This window comes from Chroicocephalus ridibundus, chromosome 8 (assembly GCF_963924245.1).
Source record: "Chroicocephalus ridibundus chromosome 8, bChrRid1.1, whole genome shotgun sequence".
In the NCBI taxonomy this organism is placed as follows: domain Eukaryota; kingdom Metazoa; phylum Chordata; class Aves; order Charadriiformes; family Laridae; genus Chroicocephalus; species Chroicocephalus ridibundus.
Window position 1 is genome coordinate 44,133,578 of NC_086291.1, and position 24,441 is coordinate 44,158,018.

The 24,441-nt window shown below is 38.5% G+C and overlaps 1 protein-coding gene across 2 annotated transcripts; it reads left to right on the forward strand.

Annotated features, from left to right (window-relative positions):
* Window positions 1-8,525: 8,525 nt before the first annotated feature.
* Window positions 8,526-22,654, forward strand: METTL22 (methyltransferase 22, Kin17 lysine). 2 transcript variants are annotated; one of them, XM_063343493.1, is made up of 11 exons: window positions 8,526-8,597; window positions 10,069-10,419; window positions 13,007-13,357; window positions 13,737-13,777; window positions 13,863-14,007; window positions 14,488-14,559; window positions 15,158-15,211; window positions 16,443-16,523; window positions 17,759-17,861; window positions 18,673-18,841; window positions 20,396-22,654. In XM_063343493.1, exons 2-11 carry the CDS (start codon window positions 10,197-10,199, stop codon window positions 20,429-20,431), a joined length of 1,275 nt encoding a protein of 424 aa, XP_063199563.1. In that variant the 5' UTR covers window positions 8,526-8,597; window positions 10,069-10,196; the 3' UTR covers window positions 20,432-22,654. The 2 variants fall into 2 exon arrangements, with proteins under 2 accessions (XP_063199563.1, XP_063199562.1); XM_063343492.1 differs by lacking the exon at window positions 8,526-8,597 and adding an exon at window positions 8,653-9,040.
* Window positions 22,655-24,441: the final 1,787 nt, after the last annotated feature.

The following is a 24,441-nucleotide window of genomic DNA, read 5'->3' on the forward strand; positions in this document are numbered from 1 at the left end:
TTAAGATGCTCATCAGAACCTTTCTTTTTAAAAAAGACTCTTCTTACAAGATGAATTTCTGAATTTTCCCCAATGTTTATTTTATTTCATTTCCCCTGCTCTGTTTGCATTTGTGAAAGAGGTGATTGGGTTACTAAAAGCAAAATATATGTAAACTGAGGAAGGGAGGAATTCCCACAATATTTACCCATGTGACTGCAGGAAAGTAAAAGCCAGTCAGCATAAATGTGCACCAGTGACTGTAATTAATCACTGCCACGGAAACAAGTGCTATCAACACACCTAATGTCATTCACAACCTTTTATTGGGGAAATATCGCACTTTTTCAGTTTTTCATTGACTGAAGAATTAAACAGAAAACGAGTTTACCATTCAGCATTCCAGTAAAGCTAACTGGATTCTGAAATGTATTGTTATTTTAAGCTATTAAAAGATTACCACAATTACTTCCTCTGTGGTTCAAAAGAGGAAAGCAGAAAGGCTACAATATTACAATTTTCAGATTCGCTGCCCCTTGAAATTAATAGCTTTTTTCTAGGTGATCTGAAGTTTGACCATTACTTCTCAGATTTAATTGTTTCATCATGCAGTTATACATGTCCATTTTTTGAACAGCAACAACCTGCAGTGAATTTAAAGGAGGACTGACCAGTCACAATTTATCTCTGATGAAATAATACAGGTCATATATCACAATGTCCTGACTCCTACTCAGTATTACCAGATCTGCCAAAGAAACCCACGGGGCATAGGCATGTCATATTGAATTAAAAGGGGAATTACAGGAGGGATATGCCTGAAGTACCCAGCACAGATTATCACAGCCAACTGTTGTTCTTTTCAAGTCTTGTTGTAAATCGTTTTGATGGAGAACTAGTTGTTGAAGTTATAGTTGGAGGGATGTCTCCTTTTGAGCAACATGGATAGATCATACTCTGTGACCTTACTGCAACAAATTCTAGCAATTTTATTCTAGGAAATTACAGCAACAAAAAATCTGTAGTGGCATCTATCATTTTGCCTACCATTTACCACGGAAGAATTTTCTGTCTACACATAGACATCACTATCCATTTCTAAATGTAGGCAGAATACTAATATCTCTACAGTGATGCTTGCATGGATAGTCAAGAATCCATGTTTAATGCTTTCATTTGGATGGTCTATAATCTTTTTCATGATGTTATGTTTAAGTGTTTTAGTCTCAGGTTTAGTTCCACTGTGATACGGGAGTGGCTTTTTTCCAAGGTCACTCAGGAAGTACACTTCCAAGGACACCTAGGAAGGCTTGTTTTAATAATGTCATTGCTTTTAGATAAGAATTGCTAGAATGTGGCATGGGAAAATGAAGAACTATAATTATCTGTCTTTCTGATACAGAAAATGACTATTTGTGGAGTATTAAAAGCAGTGTTTTTGAATGCCACAAATCAAGTATGAGCTTTTCTTTACGAAGTTTGGGTTCTAATGCTTAACCACGTACAGAGAGAGAAAGTGCTGGAAAGTTACCTGCTTTGTACAGTGGCGGCTTGTCCCATTAGAAACAGACACCGCTACATGAGGATTTTCTGCAAACTGTGTAATCATCAGCATGTGATAGCATTTTATATGTGTAGGAGTGATGGCCAATTCTTTGGGCAAGTGTTCAACTGAAATATTTAACAAACTAGAATTTAAGTTTGTCTTGTATGTATGTGCTGGAGCTATAGCTCCTGTAATCCTCTATTCAAGGTCATGCCACTAAAAGAAGTTGCAGTTCTATAGAAAAATACTAATCTTTAGGCAAAATGTAATATCACACTGTCAGAAACTAACTTTCCTTCTAAGTTATATCAAACCTTCCTACTGGAGTCAAAAAAACAACAAAAAAGACTACTGTAGGCCATCTGCATCACTAATCAAATGCTGCCTCAGAATACAGCTCAAAACCTTCTTCTTTAGTATTATGCCATGTTAGTTTACTTCACAATGGTTTCCCAAAGAAAAAAAAATCCTATTGATGTTACTACGGTATCTACATTGGATATAGGCAAAGTTCTGGCAAAGCCATTCTGGACTTTAGCATTATCTGGCAAAACTATGGTGTGTAATACGTTACTGCTGATGTTGCATACAATATCGGATTGTGCTTTGGTGCAAAAAAGGAAAAATATGCCAGTAAGTCCTATAAACTCCATACTGGATCAGCTAAGAACATTAGCAACTTAGGGTGTGCCCCAGAGGGTCTCAGGCAGTTGTTTTGACTATGTGTACCAAAAGTTAGTATTTTGTTGTCTTTAGAGGGTTTAGCTTTCATACAAGCTATAAGCAAAGCATATAAGGATGGTTCAAAACATGCTGAATAAGCTTCCTTGTCATTCGTTCTTAATATACTTGTGTGTTTCTGTATTTGGTCACATGATACCTAGCGTCCTCCTTTGGACTGGGGTGAACTGTAAATCCCAGGTCTTCCTCTTTTCACTATGTGAGAATATAGAGTGTGGGAAAGCTTTGATTATCCATGCTTATGCTTGGTGATACCATGAACAAAAACTGGACTGAAGAAAGATCTCAGGAGACTGGTTCAGATAAGCTTTGTAGTTAAGATTTTCCAAATACTTTTCTGCTTGAAAGGCAGTACAAAACACTCAATAAAGAGATTAGTCACATCTCACATTTTGAAAGTTCTTGTCTAGAGCCAAAAAAATAATTCTGTTTTTCAGTCTAAGCTTTCTTTGAATAGGGAGCCGGTAGCTGTAAAGGATGCAAGATAGTTAATCCAGTGCTCTGAACATAAAAAGCGTTAGCTCAAGTATGTGAAAGAAAAGCTACTGGTTTAGGCACTCTACTTCTAATCCTACCTAATAACATCCAAAAATTATCTCATTGTTGTTGTACTAAATATAAGATTTCCTAACATTTTCTTCTGGGCTTGATCTCCATCACTTGAAAACACACAAAGATCAATGCTGTTCTTATGTGTCACTTCTCTCAAGTCAGTAATAATGCCACCAAGTCCTCCAGTTGACAATCCCCAGTGATAATGGCACCGTGTTTCACCATGGGGCATCTCAGCTCAAAGATTCCATTTAAACATACCCCAAAAAGTTGCCTCAGATACACAAGAAAGATGCCAGACAAAAAAAGAAATTAGTATTGAAAGTAAAAAGCAACAGCTGGTCTCATTTCTCTTCTCTTGAAAGTTGTACACTCTGGAAATTGACTTACAGAGCACTGGTTTGAATTCTGATATGGCTACGTACAAAGAACTGCATAAAACTCTGAGAAGCATAATTTGATTTACTAGAAATTGCTGTAGGAAACACAAAGTAAAAAAGGAAGTTTCTGTTACTTAATCTTAGTCAAGCACGTATTTATGTAGCGTGTCAAGCAGAAGAAGATGTATAGCTAATAAGAGTGTATTGAGCAGGTGGAACAGATGCTCATAAGCTCAAACACTGAAACTGACAGGCCAGATATGGACAAATACTACTCAGCAAGACTAGGGAAAAGAGGGTATAACGCAAAGGCAGTGCAGGAAAAACAGAGAGGAACCAATCCACCCAGAACAGAAATATTTTTGAGTGCTGAAGAAGCATGTGGAAAATAAGAGTTTGAGAGAAATTCCTTCTTGGTGTCTCAGCATCCTGACTTGCAGGATGCATTAACTTCAGTCTTTCTGACCTATCAAGAAAAAAAAAAAGGAGCAAAGCAGCTTTTAAAATAGTCTTGTTAAAATATGGGACTTTTATTTTCCATCTTGCCCACTGACACTTTCAGAGGGTGGGCCTTCTACTTTTGCCTTGCTGTGCAGTCTTGAAGTGCCCTCCTGCATTGCAAGACTTTGCACAGCCTTTTCTAGGTCCCCACGCGTGTTTCCCCATCAGCCCTGACACCCTGTCAGGCTCTGTTCTCCATCCATTCCCAGGCAGCAAGTTCCCTATGTGTGTCTTTCAGTTGCCATTTGTCAATCTAAGTGATTCCCAGCTGAGCACGTCCATTTGGTCTCTGAAATGCTGCAGCCTCCTGCTTCTTCCACAGGACCTAGTGGTGCATATGTAGCGGGGAAAAACAGACAGACATGTAACAACACTGAAACCTTCCTTCTTGGGCATTACCCAGACATTAATTATCCAGGCATTTTTTTAAAGATAATAAGGCCCCAAGTGCTTAGTATATAGATGAGAATTATAGGAGTCTGAGAGAATAGCCTGATCTGAATCCTCAAACTGTGAACAAAGATTATATTAAAAGCCTGTCTCTAAAACAGATCAGGGAAGAAATGAAAGAGGTGGATGTGATACAAAAACTTTTCATAGTATGAAGGTCAATGGTGATGCTAAAGTGCTTAATTTAATAAAAGTGTCTCATTTCCATTGCACAGTTATGATTTGTTACAGAGTAAGTGAAATACTGCTCACTTGAAGCAGATGATAAAGGTGACCTCATCTGTATGATGCTTCAAAGGGATTATGGGACACTCATACAACCTTAATACCAGTAGACAAGATGGTGGACTGTATGAAACAACAGGAACAGCAGCATTTTTTGGCTAGCCCATCTAGCTCAAAAGAGGATGTCTACCACGGTATGTGCAAGCAAATGGAGAGGAGACACAATAAGAGGGAGGTGAGAAGTACAGGGTGGCAGAAAGGAGCAGGTCTAAGAGAATCTAAATTGAGATTAAATGACCCCGATGATGATGTGAACAGCCTGTAATAAACTGCTGTATTACCTAATTATTACTCTGTCTTGAATAGGCCCAGTTTATCTCTAGCATAGACTTCTTGAGACTCAGTCAATAGATTAAATTGGCCCAATTCATCATTTAAAACAAGCAGTTAGACCTCTGTAAAGATGTCTGGTATGTCAGGTAAATTAAAGTCTTTACCTTCCACTTTTTCATACACTACAGGTCTAAGTCTGAGGAATGCCTGAGGCTGATTCACTGCTGTGTTAGGCTGACATGCTTGAAAAAGTAATGAAAAGTAGTACTGAGCAGAATGGATGGATGAAACTTTCTCTTACTTTCTGGAGCACTGATCAATGTTAAAGTCTTTGCTAAAATTTTAAGGGAGCATTCGGTACGGAGCACGTCAATATAGAATCCTTTTCTGAAGTTCTTCATTGTAATCTAGTGTAGAGATACTGATTTAAAAGACAATTTATGATTCCTGATTGCTGCTGAAGAATCAGGGTGGCTTTTGTATCTTGTGGATTTGATGTGCTTCAGAGTGAAGGAGGGCTTTTCATTTACCTTAATTTTGCTCCTTTTCCCCTGACTAAAGAGAGATATTTTTGGTGTTTGCAGTCATAATCACTGGGTTGACATTGTTCTAAGAATCACCTGAGACATTACATACACACCCCTCTCAGAAAAATTTCTGTGCAAATCAGCTTGTGTTGGACGTGAGAAGTCATGATGGGGTGATGACAAAGGCATGCAAATTATTGTTCTGAATAAGCCCATGGAGAAATATGCTGTAGTCAGTGGGTGTGAATGTATCTGATAAACCACCACAAAATAGCTAATGAAAAAGAAATCACTGTGGATTTTAGCTCTGTGATGCTAATATTTGTGCTTTGTGATTCAGTTTTCTTGCTGGTGAGGCAGTATGATTCTTAGCTTCCCTTGGGAGGGACCAATGCATATTCAAGAAACATGGAAACAAAAAAGCTGACAGCTGCAGTTGCCCTTTTTAATTATTTTTCAGTTATTCCTCTCATGCCCTTTTCAATTTCAAGCAGTTAATAAAGAACTTTCAATCTGGTGACCAACGCTGAGGTGCCATACATGCTTGGTGAGCAGAGCAAAATTCTTTACTGCTTTATCATCTAGACCAACAGTCCTTTTATTCGCTGTGTTACCTGACATTTCTCAGTGCTGCTTGATGGCTTAAGGAACTTGTCTCAAGTACTTTGCATACCAGTAAAGAAGATGTAGTGAAAACTAGTTCAGCATATCTCCTTTCAACAGCCCCAGTACAGTAGGATTGAAATGATGAGGACTGATACATTATTTTCTTCCTGACAGCCTTTAGTTTGTTTTTTGTTTTATTTTTTTGTTTTTACTGACCTAACAAAAGCACAGAATGTGCTTCTGTCTGGTAGGCGCATAATGAAAGAAAAGAAGACAAGCAAAGAGTCAGTACAGTACGTACTGGAAAGTTACTGTGAGCTATCAGCAATATACCACTGCATAGTACAAGAGCACATACGTGGTGGTGTGTTTATACATCTGCTTATTCCTGACTTCTTAGAATCAGCTCTGTTCTCTTGTCTGTTCCTAAGGAATTAGATTTTCCCTGTGATACATACTTTTCAGGTTGCCTGTATGGTTTTTTTTCTTCTCTGAGCCTCCTGCAGCAGTGCTGGTGTTTTAGCAGGCGCTCTGTAAGGAATTGTCCTAGCAATATCCTTTGGGCCATGAAAGGATATGGCAAAAATTGCGTGGGAAGCAGTCATTTCTTTTAAGTCCCCGAATTCCTGGTGTGATGTGACTAAGAGATACTCTTGGGTTGCTTTCTTTAAGGAAACTCCTAGCTCACATGGCTGCGAGGAAGATAGGAAATGTAACTAAGGTGCATCCTAAAGTCTTTAAAAAAGGGGCTGATCTCAGGGATTTGCTGCCAAAGCCCTCGTGTCTGTAGTACAGAAACTGCATCTCCAGAGCCAGATTGTCCCTAAACAACTGTCATTAAGTTATCACCCATATTATAATGTCTGCAGCCACACTGGCTCCTTTAAGACCTTCTGCAGCCACAAGATAATCCTGCTTTGCCTATTAATTATATATATGTGAAACAACGTAGATGCATTTTTTAGAAATCATAGCAGCTCCATTTCTCATATAACATACCTTTGTGTTTAAAAGATCCTGTGTAGTGTAACGCAACACCTGGCTTTTTAGCTCTCGTCTAGTAATACTTAGTCTGCATACCTGTAAGTGTCTCTTGCTGCAAACTGGTAAGATTTTGTGAAAAATATAATGTGCATTGTCTGCATGTTGTTAGCACTTTATAGCAGTAGGGAATATACCAGCAGAGAGAGACTGCAGTAATAATTTATGTGGCAGCGTGTCACCACAGGAAGTAAAATAATATTCTGCTCTTTCACAGGAGCCAGATGAAAGGAAAACAAATCTCCAAAGCATTTTTGTCAGATGTTCATCCAATAGAATTCTCCACAGAAACTCCAAAGAGAGATCTGAATGGCTCACTGTGTTTTCCATTTCACCATCACTCAACACTCTAGACTGTAAAAATAGGGAAAGATTACTTCACTCTCTTAATAATTCTTGGCCTTTATAGAATGATGCAGATGATAAGAACCAGACATCTAGAAATAAATACAGACTATGCATTACACTCCAAGGGTTTTTTCCAGCATCGATTTTTCAATTCTTCCTTCCCCACAAGCATCCACTCAAGAAAAATACAAGGATCATCTGTAGCAATTGACATCAGCTTCATATAACAAGTAATTAATATGTAAATGCCTGCTTTGGAACTGGATCCTCCTGCTAAAAGATAGGAACAGCTTCAACAGCCCTTGCAGGCTTGCAGAGGAAGGTAACCAGAATGCAGAGGGGAGCCTGGCGCGTATCTCTGTTGTGACTTTGCCCAGATGGGGATGCAGAGCATCGTGCCCAGTGGCTGTGCAGTGCCGTGCCCACAGATGGCCGGCGGGCTCCTGGCAGCGGGGCTGGGCCACAGGGCCCGGCCGGCGCCAGGCCAGTGGCCAGCGCTGGGCTCTGCGGTGCCGGGGCTAGCTCAGGCACCCACATCCAACACGCAGAGACTGGAGCCTGCTTGCCGGGTGCCACCTAACTCTGCAAGTTAGATAAATTTCTGTTATTAAAGTTTCCGAAAGCACTCTGGTCTGGTGTTCCTGCTCAACAACCAACTCGGTCTTCTGTTTATTGTACCCGGTTCATGGTACCTAGCTAAAAACTCCGCAGAATTAAGCGCCTAAACACCCTATCCCCCGAATAAGTGAGCAGATACCACTGTTGCTCCGTCTAATGTTTCAGTGGTTGTAGAGTTCTGACATTATTTGGGCTAAGGAAGAAATGCCCACTTGACTCCCTATAGGTTTTTTCCATTTTTTGTTTTGCAGCTGTTTGTAGGTTTTGCGTGGAATTACACATGAACTGAAACAGCGTAACACTGAAACTAGGCTAAAAAAAAGAGCTGGGGGAAGAAATGCAGGTTCAGCTGCTGTGGATGCTTCAGTGGCAAGACTAAACTTGGCTGCTGCTGTTTCCCTTTACTTACTCCCCAGATCGATTTTTACCTAGGGTTCAGTGCTGGCTAATGCCTAAAGCAACCCCCGTGAGCACCGCGAGGGGACGGCTGTTCCTCAGGCCGTGCCCCGGGAAAGCAGCAGGCGGGCAGGGCCGGGCCTAGCCGCAAGCCCGCCTCGCTTCAGCGGGAGGAGGACCCCAGCCCAGCGGCCCGCTGCGCCCACCCGGGCGAGCAGCGCCATCCCGGCGGCGTGGAGTGGCCCGCCCGGCCGCCCCTCAGCGCGGCCGCCCGTCCCTCAGCGCGGCGTCACCGGCGCGCCGGAAGGGGCCGTCGCCTCCGAAATGGCGACGGGAGGCGCCCTGTGGCGGCAGGTGGGGGCCGTGGCAGAGGTGGGGGGGATGCGCTCGCCTTGGTGCCTTCGTGCTCCCGTGCTCCGCTCCCCGCAGCCGTCCCTGCCCCGCCGAGCCGCTCCTCCCGCCCCGCGGGCGCTGAGGGGCTACGGCCGGCCGGCCCCGGGGAAGAGGAGGAAGGGGTCGGCTTCCTTGGGAAAGCTGCCGGTGTATGCGGGGCCGGGGGCTGCGCCGGCGGTGCCCGAGCAGGAGGCGGTGGCTCCTCGTGGGGAGGCGGCTTTGGCTGCGGGCAGGCCGAAACCCGAGGCGTCGGGCTCTGCCCTGCCCGCGGAGCGGCGCCCGGCCTTCCCCCGGTGGCGCCGGGCTGGCTCGTTCCCTCCGCGGGTGGCGGGGGGGCGCGGAGCGTGGCTCCGCGTCGGGTTTGGACGTTAACTCGTGCACAGATTTCTGCTGGCAAAGCGCAGGTTTGTGGGCTGCGTCAGATTGTGCAAAAGTTAATAAGAACTTCATAACTACAGTTATGAAGGCTGGAAGTTGAAGCGTTCTAAGCCTGTATATTTACGATCTTGTTCAAGCACAAGCAGGTAATAGAAAATTTAGCTTAATCTCTCAAGACGTAATGGCAACATAGGAAATGGCATCAACAGTTTTGACATCTGGGGTGTATTAGGGGTGCTCATAGCTGGTGAGACCTGCGTGTCTTCGTTAACTAAATCATTTGTATAATGCTTGGCAGTTTGTGTGCGTGATCTAAGCTTGTCATCTCGGTTTTTAAAGACATAAATTTTGTTTTCAGATCTATGGTTCATCAATGTTTCGCATAGCCTTCAAAAAATGTAAAGTTTTGTAGAGCATAGGGAAATAAGTGTCCTCTTTCTGTTCATAAGAGGGAATTCATTTGTTTGTGCCTTAGGACAGAGAGGCAACTCAGCCTTGGACATTAGGTAATGAGGATTATTTCAGGTCTTTCTGGAGAAAGAGAATACCAAAGATATTAACTGGCCAATTAGTGGAGGCATATAAAAGGAGCCAAATTTTCTCATGGAAGAGATCATACTCCATTTACAAAATACGGGGGACTAACCTATGATAATACATTCAGTAATTGTGTTCATTTCTGAGAAAATTCAGAGATTCCTATGAAGAACAAGATCCCTTAAAATGATGAAGTTGTGTACACAGGGCCTTATGTTCCTTTAAAGACCTTGACTTAACATTGTAAGTCTGTGTTCGTGATACCATCTCTTTTTTTTCAGGGTGGGGTGTTTTTAACACAAACTAATTAGTAGCTCTTTCTATAATACGTGATGTCTGCCAGTGAGCTACTAGCAATAGCATGTTTGATGATTCTTTGGAGCATCGTAAAAGAGAGCGTTGGAGCACTGCAATTTTATTGGACAGTGTAATCTGATTTTTATCTTCTAAAATATTGCTGGAGCAGTGTTCAAACCGTATCAGGATGTCACTCAAAGCTGTCTGTGTTTGCTTTTAGGTTGAATATCCTGATGCACAGTTTGCTGTCTTACTGGAGCATGGTGGAGCTTGCATGGTCACATCCTGCCTGAGGTCTTCTCAGGAGCTGTGTCATGAGGTTATCTTGCTGACCAAAACTGCTACTTGATGCCTGTTAATAGAAGAGTATCAAATCACTTTGTGACAGCACTTCACAGGGGACTGTTTGGGTACTGTAGATGTTCCTGTCACCAGCACATCATGGTAGATGTAACAGAGAAGGAGATGGATAACTGCACATTTAAAAGTGACACTGTACTTTCTGATGTTCACTTACACTGTCCAAACAAAAGACATCTTATGGTACGATTGAATGCAGTTGGACAACCAGGTAATGTATGTTTAGACTGATGGAGCCGTATTTTAAGAGTATTCATATCTTTGTAATGTCTGAATCCTCCTTTGAATGGTTGATATTAATCATTACATATTTTATTCCAGTTAGAAGCAGCATCGCTTCCTACTCAGTCTTTAGGAAGAGGGCTAGTTGGATTCTCCTCATGAAATTATCTACAGAAATGAAAACTATTAATGCAGAATTTGTAGACAGCCTATCTTAAAAAAAGAAATTTTAAATTACTTTCTGAGAAGAAGGAAACAAATTAACTTGCCTGGAGGTTTGATTTTACTTATTTATTTGTTCATTTAGCTATAATTTCAATATAACACTTCGGGAACATGTTCAAAAATTTGGAATGTTTCTTGCATACAAACAAAAGGTGAGAAGCCAGGGATTTTAAATGGCATAGCTGAAGTTTAAAATAAAATTTATCAGTAATTAATTTATGGATTTTTATAAAATCTTTATGTGATGATTTACCATGTATTCCAGAGAAGCCCAACAGCTCTGTTTGGGTTTGGGTTTTTTTTGGTTTGAAAAAAAAAAAAGGGCAACAAGAAAGCTCAGAATAGCAATGGTTTTGACTGACATGTAATTTGAAGAGTCAAGGCTGCAGTGGAAATGAATTGACAAATGCCTCTGACTGATTGCCAGCTTGGAGGTTTCTATAGAGTTGTCAGGGAAACTGACCTTGAAGCTGCTGGTAAAATGTTCTGGAGAAAAGTACTGCTCCTGCTGTGACAGAAGTGTTAATTGTTTTTTCAAAACCAGTTGTGACATAAAAAGAATAACTTTTGCAGCTGTTCTAGCATATGACAACATAAAAAATGATAAAAGTAGGCTTGACGAAGAAGTTGATAATAATTTTGACCCTGATCAGGTCAAAACCCGGTAATTAATGCTGTGATGTGTCTTCATGCTGTTCGACATTTGTTTGCTGTGATTTTGCTTAATGCAAAGAACCTCTCAACAGAATGAAATTACAGCATTTGCTACTTACCCCAAATGTACTTGGTCTTGGAAATTCCTTTATTAAGACAAGAATTGGATTGTAGTATGACAGCTTTTACTCTAACAAATACAATTTACCACTGTCACTTTGCTGGTTTTTAGGGAACCTCATGGGGATTTAGTCTCTGCTGCTTTGGGTCAGTTTTACCTTACACCTTTTGAAATGCCATAGAACATGCAGAGGATCAGAATGGACTTGGAGAAAAAAAGCACTTCATGCATTGATGGCATCCTCTAAATTGTTAAATATTCAGATCAGTTTAATCTGGTTGTCATGCAAACGGTAGATGACTTTACAGATTTCTCATGCTGAGATAGGCAATGAAGATTTTCTTAGATCTAGATGAAAATGGTCTCTCTAGGGAAGAACGTCTCTCAGGTTACAGTAGACCAACTTTGAATCTCTTGCTTGCTAAAGAAACTGAAATAGAGCTCCATAAATTGTGAAATTGTTGAAAGCAATGGTGGCAAGCACTTTATCTCTTCCCTTTTGGTGTGAATGAGCATAATTCTGAGACATTCTTCTTATGAACGTGCTGGTATTGACCTTTTTCACTAGTTGTATTCTTGGCTATCTTTTTCTCAAGTCTCAACACATTGTGTGTGATTTTGGAGTAATAGTACCCAGCCTAAGATGTCTACAGACACTGGTATTGTGGCAGAGTAGGTGAATTAAATGCTGTGATTCTGTATTCCATGACTGGCCCATTCAGTCAAGCACAGTGTGTAAACACTGCTGTAAAGCAGAGATCGACTGTAGAAGAAAGTACATGTTTGTTCTTCCTCGTGTGTTGTATTCAGACAATACGGATTCCTGTAATTAAAATTGCAAAGTCCACATTTAGATAACAGATGCTGACGTCACTGGATGGTTGCAAAAGGTTTTTAACGAATTGGTTTATTGAGAACAGTGGCCTAATTAATTTAGTCTCTTCAAAGATTCAGTTTGAAGACTTTAAAAATAAATGAAAAAAAAGTGTCAGCGTGTCCAGCTTCAGCAGGCTGTCTCCTGTGAGCTTATTTCTGCTCTCTCATATTCATACTAAGCTGATTTCAAGGCCTGAAGTTGGTTGCATTCCTAAAGACTTTTAAAACAGTAAAAAGAAATTCTAATCACTTTTTACTAGAACATCTTTGTTTCTTATAAGACAGAAATTAAATCTTAACCTAAAGAAAGAAACTCTAACTTACATTAATTCTTTCAACTTGGTTTGAGCTTGTCTCAAGAGAAGATCTTTTGGAGGATGTAATAAACCATCCCTTCTGCCAATTGTTAAAATAGGTATAACTAAATCAGATGAAAATGTGCGTTGTGACTGTGTAGATGCTGAGTCAGCCAGTAGACTTGACCATGAAAGTACTTCATTTTTTTCTGCTGACAGAACTTAATAACAGAAATATTTCTTCATAGCAAATTGAACTATATTTCAAGTTATCTGTATAATTTTTTATCCTTCAGATTTTTAACATGTGAAATGCATACCAAAATTTCATGCGTGTGGAAGTTGCACAGAGATTCTGTTCTTACCTGGTGTTTAACTTCTTTCCCCACTCCCTGTTCTTACAGTATTTCTGTCGTATTTCAAAATCCTTTGGAACACAGAAGATTTGCCATCTGAGAAACATGTGACAGAAGCTGTAACAGAGAGAGAACACCAGTACAGAAGTGGAGATGAACTGTGTGACCAGGACAGGAATAACCTAAAAAAAGAAAGAGAATTAAATAGTGAAGGAGTAGAAGCCCTGCTAGATGACGACGGAGACTTGGACGTGGTCAGAAGACCTCGAAGAGCTTCTGATTTAGAAGCGGAGGATCTTTCGAGGGATAAAGTGTATCCTGTAATTTTGATGAAAGGGAAAGACAATGCTTTTGAAGATGAAGAACAAGAATGCGCTTGCAGTGATGTTGTTAAAATAGGTAAATAAAATATGTTCAAGGAGAAATTGAATAAATATGTTTGTGGAAAACAAATGAAAAATAGGTTTTCTTTAGAAATGGAACAGCAGTTGTTAAGTGAAGGGAGATGATAAAACAAACATAATACTGTGATATTGTAAATACTTTTAAAATTTACCTTTTTTCTCCAGGAGTGATTTGGGCAATAGTATACCATGGGAACTCAATGCCTCATAGTTATAGTGGGGTTTTACACATTATTTAGCATTATTATATAGAATGAAGAGTGCTCAGTTCTATATTTGAAAGGGAAGCATGACTTGATTTTCAAATTTGCCACTATGGAACTCAATTTGAACCCTTTGTGGTAATTATTTGTACTCTACTTCTGTTTTTACAGAACATACTATGGCCACCCCCTTAGAAGACGTTGGTAAACAGGTGTGTAGTCTGCCTTGTAGTATCTTGCTGTTCATGGATTGTGCTTCAGAATTTACTCAGTTTTAACTGTTTCTCTTATCCACAGGTCTGGCGTGCAGCCTTTCTTCTTGCTGACTACATTCTGTTCAAACGGGACACGTTCAGGTGTTGCTCAGTGCTAGAGCTTGGAGGTGGCACTGGAATTACAAGCATTATCATGGGAACAGTTGCCAAGAGAGTTTATTGCACAGGTAAGGCAGTTTTTTCAGTTAAATATTTTCATGAAACTTCACGAAACAGTGCCCTTTCATCCTGGCATTTTCATCCTCGTCTGTTCAGTTTTAGTTAATATTTTTTTATTAATGTGTAGAAGGTTGTGTTGTTTATTGAAAAATAACAAGAACTTTCTCAACAGATTGAAAAAGCAATACTACTTCTAAACGCAAGAGTTTAAAAGCAAGATACATTGCTGTGAACTCAAGATAGTGTGCCTAGATTAAAATAAGTAGTACAGGGATCTGACTTCTTTTCTTCAAGGGTGTCTCAGAGCTTTGTACTGAAAGACAAAAGCAAGGATACTAGGGAAGCAATCATCAGTGGATGGAGTTGCTCTGAATTTTCCTTAATTTTGTCAGTTTGAGAGAAACGTAGAATATTAGTCTGAGAAGTCGGGGCAGGCACAGCCCATGCGAAATATTCTTATTTTGAATATCGTTATTGCTTTTTTCCAGATGTTGGTGAAGATCTTCTGGCCATGTGTGAGCAAAATGTTGCATTAAACAAACACCTGATGGAGCCGGGAAGTCAGTACTATACAGTCAATGTTTGTGCAATTGCCTATATATGAACTACTTTGGGATTAAACAGTACAGTCAATGGCTACCTAGCATATTCACAACTAAAATTAAATTTTTGTCTTGGTTAAAAGTGACTCATTTAAAAAGAAAGATGCAAGATACCTATATGTTGTCCATAATGGGACAGCTTCCTTTTGAGAAGAGCAAAATACTTTCTCTGGTCATCATTTAACACCAGCTGTAGTTTCTACACAGTCATTGTGTGATTTTCACTGAGGTACTTGGGAGGATCACAGATATCCAGGTGCCAAGGGTCACATAAACAGAGTATAAATGACAGAGGTAGATCTCTGGAAAGGAGAAGTATTTTGCAGGTGAGGCATGTAAAAGAAAACATAGGTTGTCTTTCTGACCCTTAAATTCAGCCTGTTCTCTTGTGAGTGGGTAACTGGTTTTGAATGGTAAATGACTTATGTTCAACGTGTTTTATATGTCCTTGTGATAGATCTTCATCACTTGTTTCAGTATGGGTCTTGACTCTACTTCTGCTTAGGTTCTGTCTGAAAGGCCATTTGTGACTGATGGGATCTTTCTTCACCCACAGGAGGGGAAGTTAAAGTAAAAGAGCTGGACTGGCTGAAAGATGAATTCTGCACTGGTAGGTGGTTATAATGGGTCCTTTCAGATAGGGCTTGGTGTTTTGTTTTGGTGTTTTTCCCTTCAGAGCCATCAAGAAAAGCTTGTTCTGTTGTTTGTGAAGTAAGTCCTCTAGCACATAAGCCTCTGGAAAAATAGTTGAAAGTACACTGTTGTCTTGGGCGCATCATTGCCATGTGAATGAGTAAGGAAGGGTTTACTGATAGGTTGAGAACAGTCAAGTAGTGGCTGTCCTTTACTTAGGTCAAAATCCAGAGGTGCAAATGAGATGTATCTGTTTTGTGGTGATAACGGACTCTAGGCACAATGACACAGATTTGATTTACTGTAATTCAGATTTTGATGTGATAGTATTGTGTGGTGTATGACTGATGAATACAAAACTATAAATGGTGGTGGAGAGGGTAGGTGGTGAAGATGTGTAAATACTTGTTCCAAACGTAGTGGTGAATGTGTTATATTTTAAGTATTTGCCAATGGAATGTGTTCTGCTGCTTTTAGCAAAATAAAAGCAACTAACGAACAACAGTTAAAGTGCAATTAAGGATAGTAAAGCAGATCACTAAAACTTTCTTTCCAGTGATTGTAAGGTCAACGCAAAATTGTAGCACTAGGTTATATGAAGCCTACTTTATAGAATTTTATATCATCAGTTACATTTGCTGGAATGCTTCTAAAAAATACAGATACTATTTAAGGAAGTGGAAACATCCTTTACACATTCAAGACCCTCTCTTGGACCTCAAAAAAAACTAGTTAATGGAAGTATTTGATACTGACAGTTGAAAAGGCTTTATGGTTTTCAGACATTCAGAAAAAAGTTTCTATATTTTAACAAAGTCTAAATTTTTAAAATCATGCTGAAGTAGGAAGCTTAATCAAAACTTATGTGAAGATGTGTTTGGTTTTTTTTTTATTTAAAACAGTATTTATTTTAATCTTGTTAAATCTGTGATCTTGTTACAGGGTAGTAATTTGTTGTAAATTCTAAAGTCAAAGAAAACTTAGTCTTGTCAATCAGCCTTGGGAGGATTGGACATAATGCAGAGAAAGCAAAGGACTGCGGGGAACTGCAGAGAATGAATAGAGGGAGGTTTTTGGTTTACCTTCAGTGGGGTGCTCCATTTATGGAGTAGCAGATGACCCCAGGAGTTAATAAGTTCCTTTTTTCCAGCTGTCAGTCATTTGAGACATTTAATCATGTACACCAAAGCCATATTTTTTTGTTACAGATCCTGAAGCTCCTTATAGCTGGTCTGAAGAAGAGATTGCTGATTTGCATGACCACTGTACTGTGATAATGGCAGCTGATGGTAGGAAAATATAAACAATAAGCTTTTAAATCAAACAGTTGAGCATTATGAGTAATAATTTCAACATACCTAATTTGCTTTTAAAATCTATTAGTCAAAAACTCTGCCTTGAGTGTCCCTGCCTGTATTTAAAAAAAAAAAAAATTACATTCACATTCTGAATTAGCAATAGTTGAAAACTACTAGTTTTTTCTTTCCTTTGGTGTGGTAATTATTCCTCAAAGAACGTAATCACAAGTGATGAATTTGACTTTCAGATGAGTTTGGTTATCTGATGCAAGACAAAGGTAGGACAACAAAAGGAGTTTCTGATGCTACACTTGCTGATAGAGTCTATGCCTTTGGATATCTCTGGATATCTCTGTCTTTTTTTTTTTTTTCCCCCTGCTCTTTTTCTTGCTAAGTGAAAGACTGAAAAATGACAGGCTATCTATATAGGAAAACCATTATTGTTTTGATATATAAATAATATATCAAAGGGGGAATGTTTTTAGTTATGATGTTGAAAGGTGTTGCGAGACTGCTTTCCAAGGAGATATGGTTATAATGGTATAACCTTTTTTTTGTATTTTTGCCTTTTTTTGTATTTTTTGTATTTTTGTAAATATGCCTTTTTTTGTATTTTTGTAAGAAATGAAGTCCTATACATTGTGATACCCTGTTTTTTTCAGCTTTGCAGTAAGGTATTTCCAGGCTGAGAGAAATCTTGTTTTAGTTTTGTAAGAGCAATAGGAAATGGCCTCAAGTTGCACCACAGGAGGTTTGGGATGGATATTAGGAAAAATTTCTTCACGGAAAGGGTTGTCAAGCATTGGAACAGGCTGCCCAGGGAAGTGGTTAATCAGCATCCCTGGAGGTTATTTAAAAGACGAATAGATGTGGTGCTGAGGGACATGGTTCAGTGGTGGTTTTGGCAGTGTTGGGTTAATGATTGGACTCAATTATCTTAAAGGTCCCTTCCAACTTAGATGATTCTGTGATTCTAAGTTGTCTGGCAGAATTGATTCCCGTAGATAAAAGAGAACTCTTAAAGAAAGCTTAATATAAATAGGAGCAGTGGATACTATTACAGGGTCGGTTGTTGACATTAAAAATATACTTTGGGATTTAGCTAAAATAGTGACTTGTTTGATTAGAATAATTAAACTAAGGCCTTTGTTGTTTCATACTTCAGACTTAAGTAAATAATATGCTTAAACGTTCATATTTTATGCTCTTAATCTTTTTTTTTGTAGTGTTCTATGACGATGACCTGACAGATGCCTTGTTCAGAACGCTGTATAGAATAACACACAACTTGGGACATTCTTGCACAGTTTACCTAGCATTAGAAAAGAGGTAAGTATTACCAAGAACTTAAAATAAAAAGTACTAAAAACTTTACATGCTTTCTTTATTTGGAAGAAACATCTGTTTTGATTGAAGGTTAGCTTCTGATTTTCATTGTATTAGTTGATCACAGGCTGCCATATATGCTCAGAACAAGCATTTGTTTTTATACGTGCTCTATTTTCATCAGTTCGGAACTTGACTTCCACAAGAGTTTGGCTTTTGTTGTCCTACCTTTGTCTCACATCAAATAACCTCTGTGCAAATAAGGATAAATAGGTGGCTAGGCTGATGTATTGTCTAATGCCTGACAACATTTGCTATATATTTTTGTGGTCATAGGGTGGAATGAAGGGGCTTATAATTAGGATATACGTTTCCCAGTTTGAGAACCTGTATAACAATTTCTCTTACATTTTCTTTCAAGGAATCGTTGAATGTTTTTAAGTAGTCATGCGTTGCAGTTCATTCATAAACTAATATATAAATAGGCTTTGCTTAAATCTCTCAAGATATCTAAGCGATAGCTATTCATATGATTTGCTGCCAAGCGTTTGTCCAGGAAGCCAAGCCAATGATTCTGTCGTGGCAAAGTGCCTTAAAATCAATGGAAAGATTCATCCAAGAGTTACTGGTGTATTGATGCTAACATAAGTCTCATCTGCTTTTCAGGAATAGCGGGAGGTTACTTTTTTTTGGCTGTTGAAGTTGGTTAATTACACTGAGAAGACATACATTTTCCATTAGCTGAGGAAAGTTACAAAGCTATTTAAGATGCCAGTATAGGAGAAACATTTTAAATTAAATATTCTCTTGCCAGGCTGAACTTCACTTTAAGACATATGGATGTTACATGTGAAGCCTACAGTCATTTTAGAAATACTATAAATGATTTGGAGAACCTCCAAGATAGAAAAATGAAATATACTGTGGAGCCCATTAAGCTTGATTTCTGTCAGTTTCTCGTTTATGAACGAATTGAGCAGTTGGTAAGTGGCATTCATTAAAATAAATGTGGTATGTTGGGCTAATCATCTCAAATTAGTTTTCAGCTGTTTACTTAACATAAGTAAGAACAGGAGAATAAACGTTACCTTTTCATTTATTTCCATTTAGCTTTTTGTTGTTTTAAAATGACTCTTGTTTGTATTTACATAATCTATACTAGATTGACATAACGTACCCTTTTCTAGCACCAGCAGAACAGTGGCTCAGATTGCACTCATTTCCTCAAAGGTTAAGAAACAATATCTGTTACTTTGTAAAATACAATTTTTGCAATTGACTAGAAAACGGGACCAATATCTCTTCTCATTTGTTTGCTTGTAAAAGAGCTTTCATTTCATAGTTTTAATAATTCCTTTCCCAGTTTGGGGTTCAGGAAATAATATTCTAATATCTATGAAGAAGTTGATTAGCTGTAAAATACTGTTATTCAGAAACATGTCGGATGTAATTTTTGTAGTTATCTAATTACCTCCCAAGCACTTACGGTTCTCTTCCTCTATTTTTTTTTTTCCAAGTGTCTACTCTTACGAATATTATGCAGGGTAGCTAATAGCTTGCTAGCTTCTAGAACAATACAGTCTAACAGATCTTTTTGGAGAACTTGCAAATCTTGTACTGGATTGAAGATCTTTTACCAAAAAATTATGTTCCTGTAGACAACATACTATTGCTGTGTCTTCTGCAGTATGTACACCTAGTAAGATTACAGGGGCCACAGTTGCTTCATGAGATTGATTTATATGACTTAATGCTGATACCTTCAGGCATAAAACAGGCGTGCAAAACTTTAAAACAAGTTTTACAAGTACATAAATGTAACCTGGATTATACCTAAATGTGTAAACTCATGCCCTAGCCTTTTTGCGGAAGGCTACTGGTCTTTGAAAGCGGGCGTTTTCAAAATGCCTAATGTTTTTGTTTATCATGTATATTGCCACAATTCATGGTGAAAAGTATGTGATAGTCTGCTTACTAATCTTTTGTATAGCAGACAAAGTGTATACTAACTTATTCTACAGAAATAAAGTGGTTTGGTTTTCATTTTCATTGTCCGGTAGATAGAGAAGCGCATGTGTATTTATATAAAACATGCATTTGTGTGAGAGCTTGATTCCTCTTCCTTCCTCGGTAAATTAATTTTTCAGTTGTATTTTTGCTAGTGTTACTGAAAGCGTTTGTCAACAAAGGCTAAGAAAAAGAACAAGGTTATCAGTCAAAATACTGCAGAAGGTCATGCAGACCGATGAAATTATTTTTAAAAAAATTATTTGAATGATAATAATTTTTTATTTTAAAAAATCATGCTACAAGAATAAAGAAATCAATTCTACTGCTCTGTCTCAAAGATAATTTGGTGGTTGTACTGGGAGATTACTTAGATGGATTTAGTATCCGTCCACAGATGGACACTATCTGTAGATGGAGGTACAGGGTGTATCTTAAAACTCATCTTCAAGTAGGCATGTTGAACTTTTTTATAATTGCAACCTACTGATATGAGAAAATACCTGTATGTATTTTTTCCACTCCTACAGGAATTGTGGAAGATCATTGCTGAACAGCTAACGTGACAGGGACATGAGAAAATAGAAGATCTTTATCTAAGGATAAAGGCTTTTTTGATGTTTTATTAAAAATGGATTTTCATCCCAAGAAAAGCCTTTTCCTGGTGGAACTGCGCTCTCAGAAAGAATTGCTATGCAGATTTGTTTTACTTCAGTAAGTTTTGGTTTTGGCACTTAGGACATGTTTCTTTGGTGTTTCTTTTACAAAACTGTTCAATGTTGATCTTTGGAGTACATGCAGGATGCCAGACAGTGGCAGTCACATGGTGACTTGCTCTTCAGGATTGATGAATTAGGTTTTAGAGTCTGACAAAGAGGTATTTTAACCTTTTCTGTGTGGCTGATTTGCAGGTGTCGTGCATTTTCCTTTTTAGTTTTCTGAATATGGACACTCTTCTTGGTCTCATCCTCGTTCCACATTATTTGTATTTATGGACATCTGTGAAACAGCGTTCTGGGCAAGACCTGTTTGTCTTTCATGGACTTTTCTTTAAGCAATCTGTTTAAGGAACTTAGGACAAACTGAAAATTAAGGACTATCTGAATCATTCTAGTTTAGGGCTACTGTCTGAACTGAAAAGAGATGAGATGTATTTTGTTTGAGCCTCTAAAAATACACCATAGAGGTCTTGGAGCTATATTGTCCTGCTGGAATTTCAAGCTGTTCTGTCCTTGCCAGCTTGAGGGTGGACTAGTACCATGTGAAGTGATATGCTACTGTTCTTTAGATGTTGGGAATTCTACCCTCAGTGTATATGTGTGAGGCTGGTGAGAAGGAGGCAACTAAGAATGTCCTCTCCATACAGATGAGGCCTTCAGTGTCTTAGCTTTTATATTAAAGTACAACACATTGATCAAATCTCTCCTGTGTTATTAATGAAACCAAACAATTGTTTGTACTTCATATAAACTTTATGTACGCTATTTTGTTTATATCACTAGCCATATGTACACTGTCATGGAAATCGTTGTGCCTGCTGAATTCTTTAGTATTATGAGAGAATCAGTGATGAAGCTGTTCCGGCCTGTGACTTGTGGGAGTGTGGGTACATTACATTAGAACCGCCTGGCTGACTTCTTGAAAGTCCGTTTTACATTTGGTTTAGTTCAGTTGTTTTAGGTCAGTTATTTCATAACCTGCTTATGTGTAAGAAGACATATTTTTTCATGTTCTTTAATGAGATGAAAGGTTATTAGACGATGATGGCCTTTTCCTGTGAATATAGTCAAAGTAAAAATTACGTTGTGTTAGCATATATCTGGCTAGATTAATACAGAGCTTCTCTCTCGGAACCCTCATTTGAACTTCAGAGATAATAAACTGTATTTTAATCCAAAGATTCCCAAACTAGGGTTCTTCTGTTTGTTTGTTTTGTAATGTTATTAACTGAAAACAACTGGTTTTGAATGTAGCTGCTTATTTAAGTAGTAATTTTTTGAAAGCTGTGGCAAGAAATTAATTTGAACTGATGTGAAATAGCGTGTGCAGTTAGAGAAGATTTTTACTTGCGCAGGACTTCTGAAAGTCTTTGGAATTATCAATGGAACTCAGACGGATAGGTGGATACTGTAGATCTTTTAAATGTAGAATTCAGCCATTTTACCACAGCTGGCTTAAATTGACATTTGAAAAAGACTTTTATACTTGTATTTTTGGTTGAGTAAATACAAACATCATGGCTGCTTGGGAAGCAAGCTGAAGTAGAATTTCCTCCTAAAAAAACAACGTTAATCTTTCTGTTGAAGGGAAACAATAGCTTTGAGGGTTCAGTGACTAAGATCTGAAGGCCAAATTGCAAATTTGGGTATGACCCTTTTCACTGATGATGAGGAATAGTCAAAAATAGGCAACAATTCTGAGAACACAAGAATCACAAGAATCTTGCAATGCCTTATCTTTGTGGTGTTAATGAGAGATAATATAGCCTGTCTTGACAGAGAATTCTCCACTGCTACTTAAGGATATTAAGTATAGATGCCACCTTCTCAATTTTTACTTTAATCGTACTTTAAATATGTCATATATGGTAGATGTTTTCAGAACTGGTCATGCAAATTTACACCTTCAGCAGTTCATTGTTTATTAAGATGATTAAAAGTGGGGAATTGCTTGGTCTTGAGCATACAGATTATGATTGGAAGTCAAGTTAGTGCCTAAAATGATAATGCCTTGAGCACATTATTTGTATTTATGTAACCATGAAGGGTTTTTTGCTAATAAAGCATGATTTAAAAAATAGTATGTTCCTGTGGTGATGTATCTAAATTTTGAAAAATTGCAACAGGTAATGTTCTTAAATTTTTTTTTTTGGCAGTCCTGTCTTATACCTGGTTTTTGGATGTGTGTTAGACACAATTTGCCATGATTTTCAGCCAGACGGAAAGGAGAGAAAGTATGATTATGAGGGGGAGAAGATGTCAGTATGTATACAACAGTACAGTGTAAATTGCATGAGGCTTTCAATTCATGCAACGTACGGAAAAGTCAAGTGATTCAACATCAGGTTGGATGGTTTGGATTTGTGAGCTACTGGGAAAGAGTTTACATATTTAATTGTAAAACCCTTAAGAACTCTGCTAGCCTATTCATATACTTCTTTTTGATCACCTCATAGCTAGTAGGGAAAAAACGGGAATTAGTGAATGTTTCTAGTCAGTATTGCCCATTGCTGCAAGTCTTTTTTTTTCTGTGAAGGGGAAGGAAGAGAAGGCGGGTGCTTAATCTAAAATTTATTAATGTTTCTACTCTGCTGTGGAGCTGAGGTTGGAAAGATTTCATTTGGAAAACTCACTTTCTCTGCTAAATAAGTCCTTCTGCACTTGGGAGCACTTCTGGATCTGGTTGGCAAAGTCTGGTTGGTCACCCAGATGGATCATTTTGGGGAGAGAGGACCACAGAGGAGGTAGCTGTGGAACTCTTGCAGTGCACTTATTTGTGATAAAGGAGAGGAGTGTCACAGCTTTATTGGGAAGTGTGGGAATGGATGGACACATGATCTTCCAGGAGGAATCTTGTTTGAAACAAACTGATTTTTACTTTTGTCACTGGTGTATGGTGAAATAAGACATGTCCTTTCTCAGTCCCAGCACTTCAGATGAAGATGGCAGACATCCCTGTCCTGCTTTTATTTTCTCGTAAGAGGAACACGGATGACATAGTTGTAGATATTGGTCAAAAGAAGAACTTGAATTTCTATGGGACATTTGAATGAGCATTTTAAGCTGATTACATTTATTTCTTTTCAATCTTTGTTGATGTGAAACTTGGAGAGCTGCTTTGTTGCAAAGTTTTGTTCACAAAAGTGAACTTCTGTGTGTCACGTTGCAGTAGAAAGAAAAGTTGTTTTAAGATAATCACTTGATGGGATACATTATGTATATTTATTATCTCTGCGTGTTCTCGAGTGTGGGTGGCTATTCATAGACCATACTTGTAGCTCCATCTGCTGTACAACACTTTGAGTCAAAACATTTTACAGTTTGTTAAACACCCTGTTCCTTTCTGTTTTAACAATATTGTATTTTGGAGTAACAGTTTAGGTTGAATATGTAGTTCTGCATTTCTCACCTAGACTTGTAGATGTGTGTATTAGAGATGAAGTTACTGTGAAATAATCGTGAAAAAAAAGTGATGTTTAATCACCTACTTTTTAACAGTAGCTTTAGGAGGCTGCCTCCAGCAGTTCTGGAATTTCAGGAAACATTCTAGGAAGAAGTGAACTTAACTTTTTGTGTGTAGTAGGGACTTCTCATTCATTAGAAGCTCAGGACTTAAATTGGATCTCAAAGTTGTATAGCGGATAAATCTCATGACATCGTCTGTTCATTGACTCAGCTGTTCTTGTGGACTTTTACGTACAGCACTAGCTCTGTTCCTTTTTTGTTTTCACCAGAGAATTAAGGGCTTTGTCCCTGGCAGTTGCATTTCTGGGTATTTTTGTTTGGTTTTTTGGTCTTGTTTTTTCATTCTGGTTGACATCTTCATGAAACTTGGAGAAATAAGTTTGTGTGTCTGA

Excerpts from the sequence above, each read along its gene's own strand:
- METTL22 (XM_063343493.1), top strand. The coding sequence starts at position 10,197 with ATGCCTGTTAATAGAAGAGTATCAAATCACTTTGTGACAGCACTTCAC. Across the intron at positions 13,358-13,736 it reads CAGTGATGTTGTTAAAATAG|AACATACTATGGCCACCCCC; the intron begins GTAAATAAAATA and ends CTGTTTTTACAG. Across the intron at positions 13,778-13,862 it reads TAGAAGACGTTGGTAAACAG|GTCTGGCGTGCAGCCTTTCT; the intron begins GTGTGTAGTCTG and ends TCTTATCCACAG.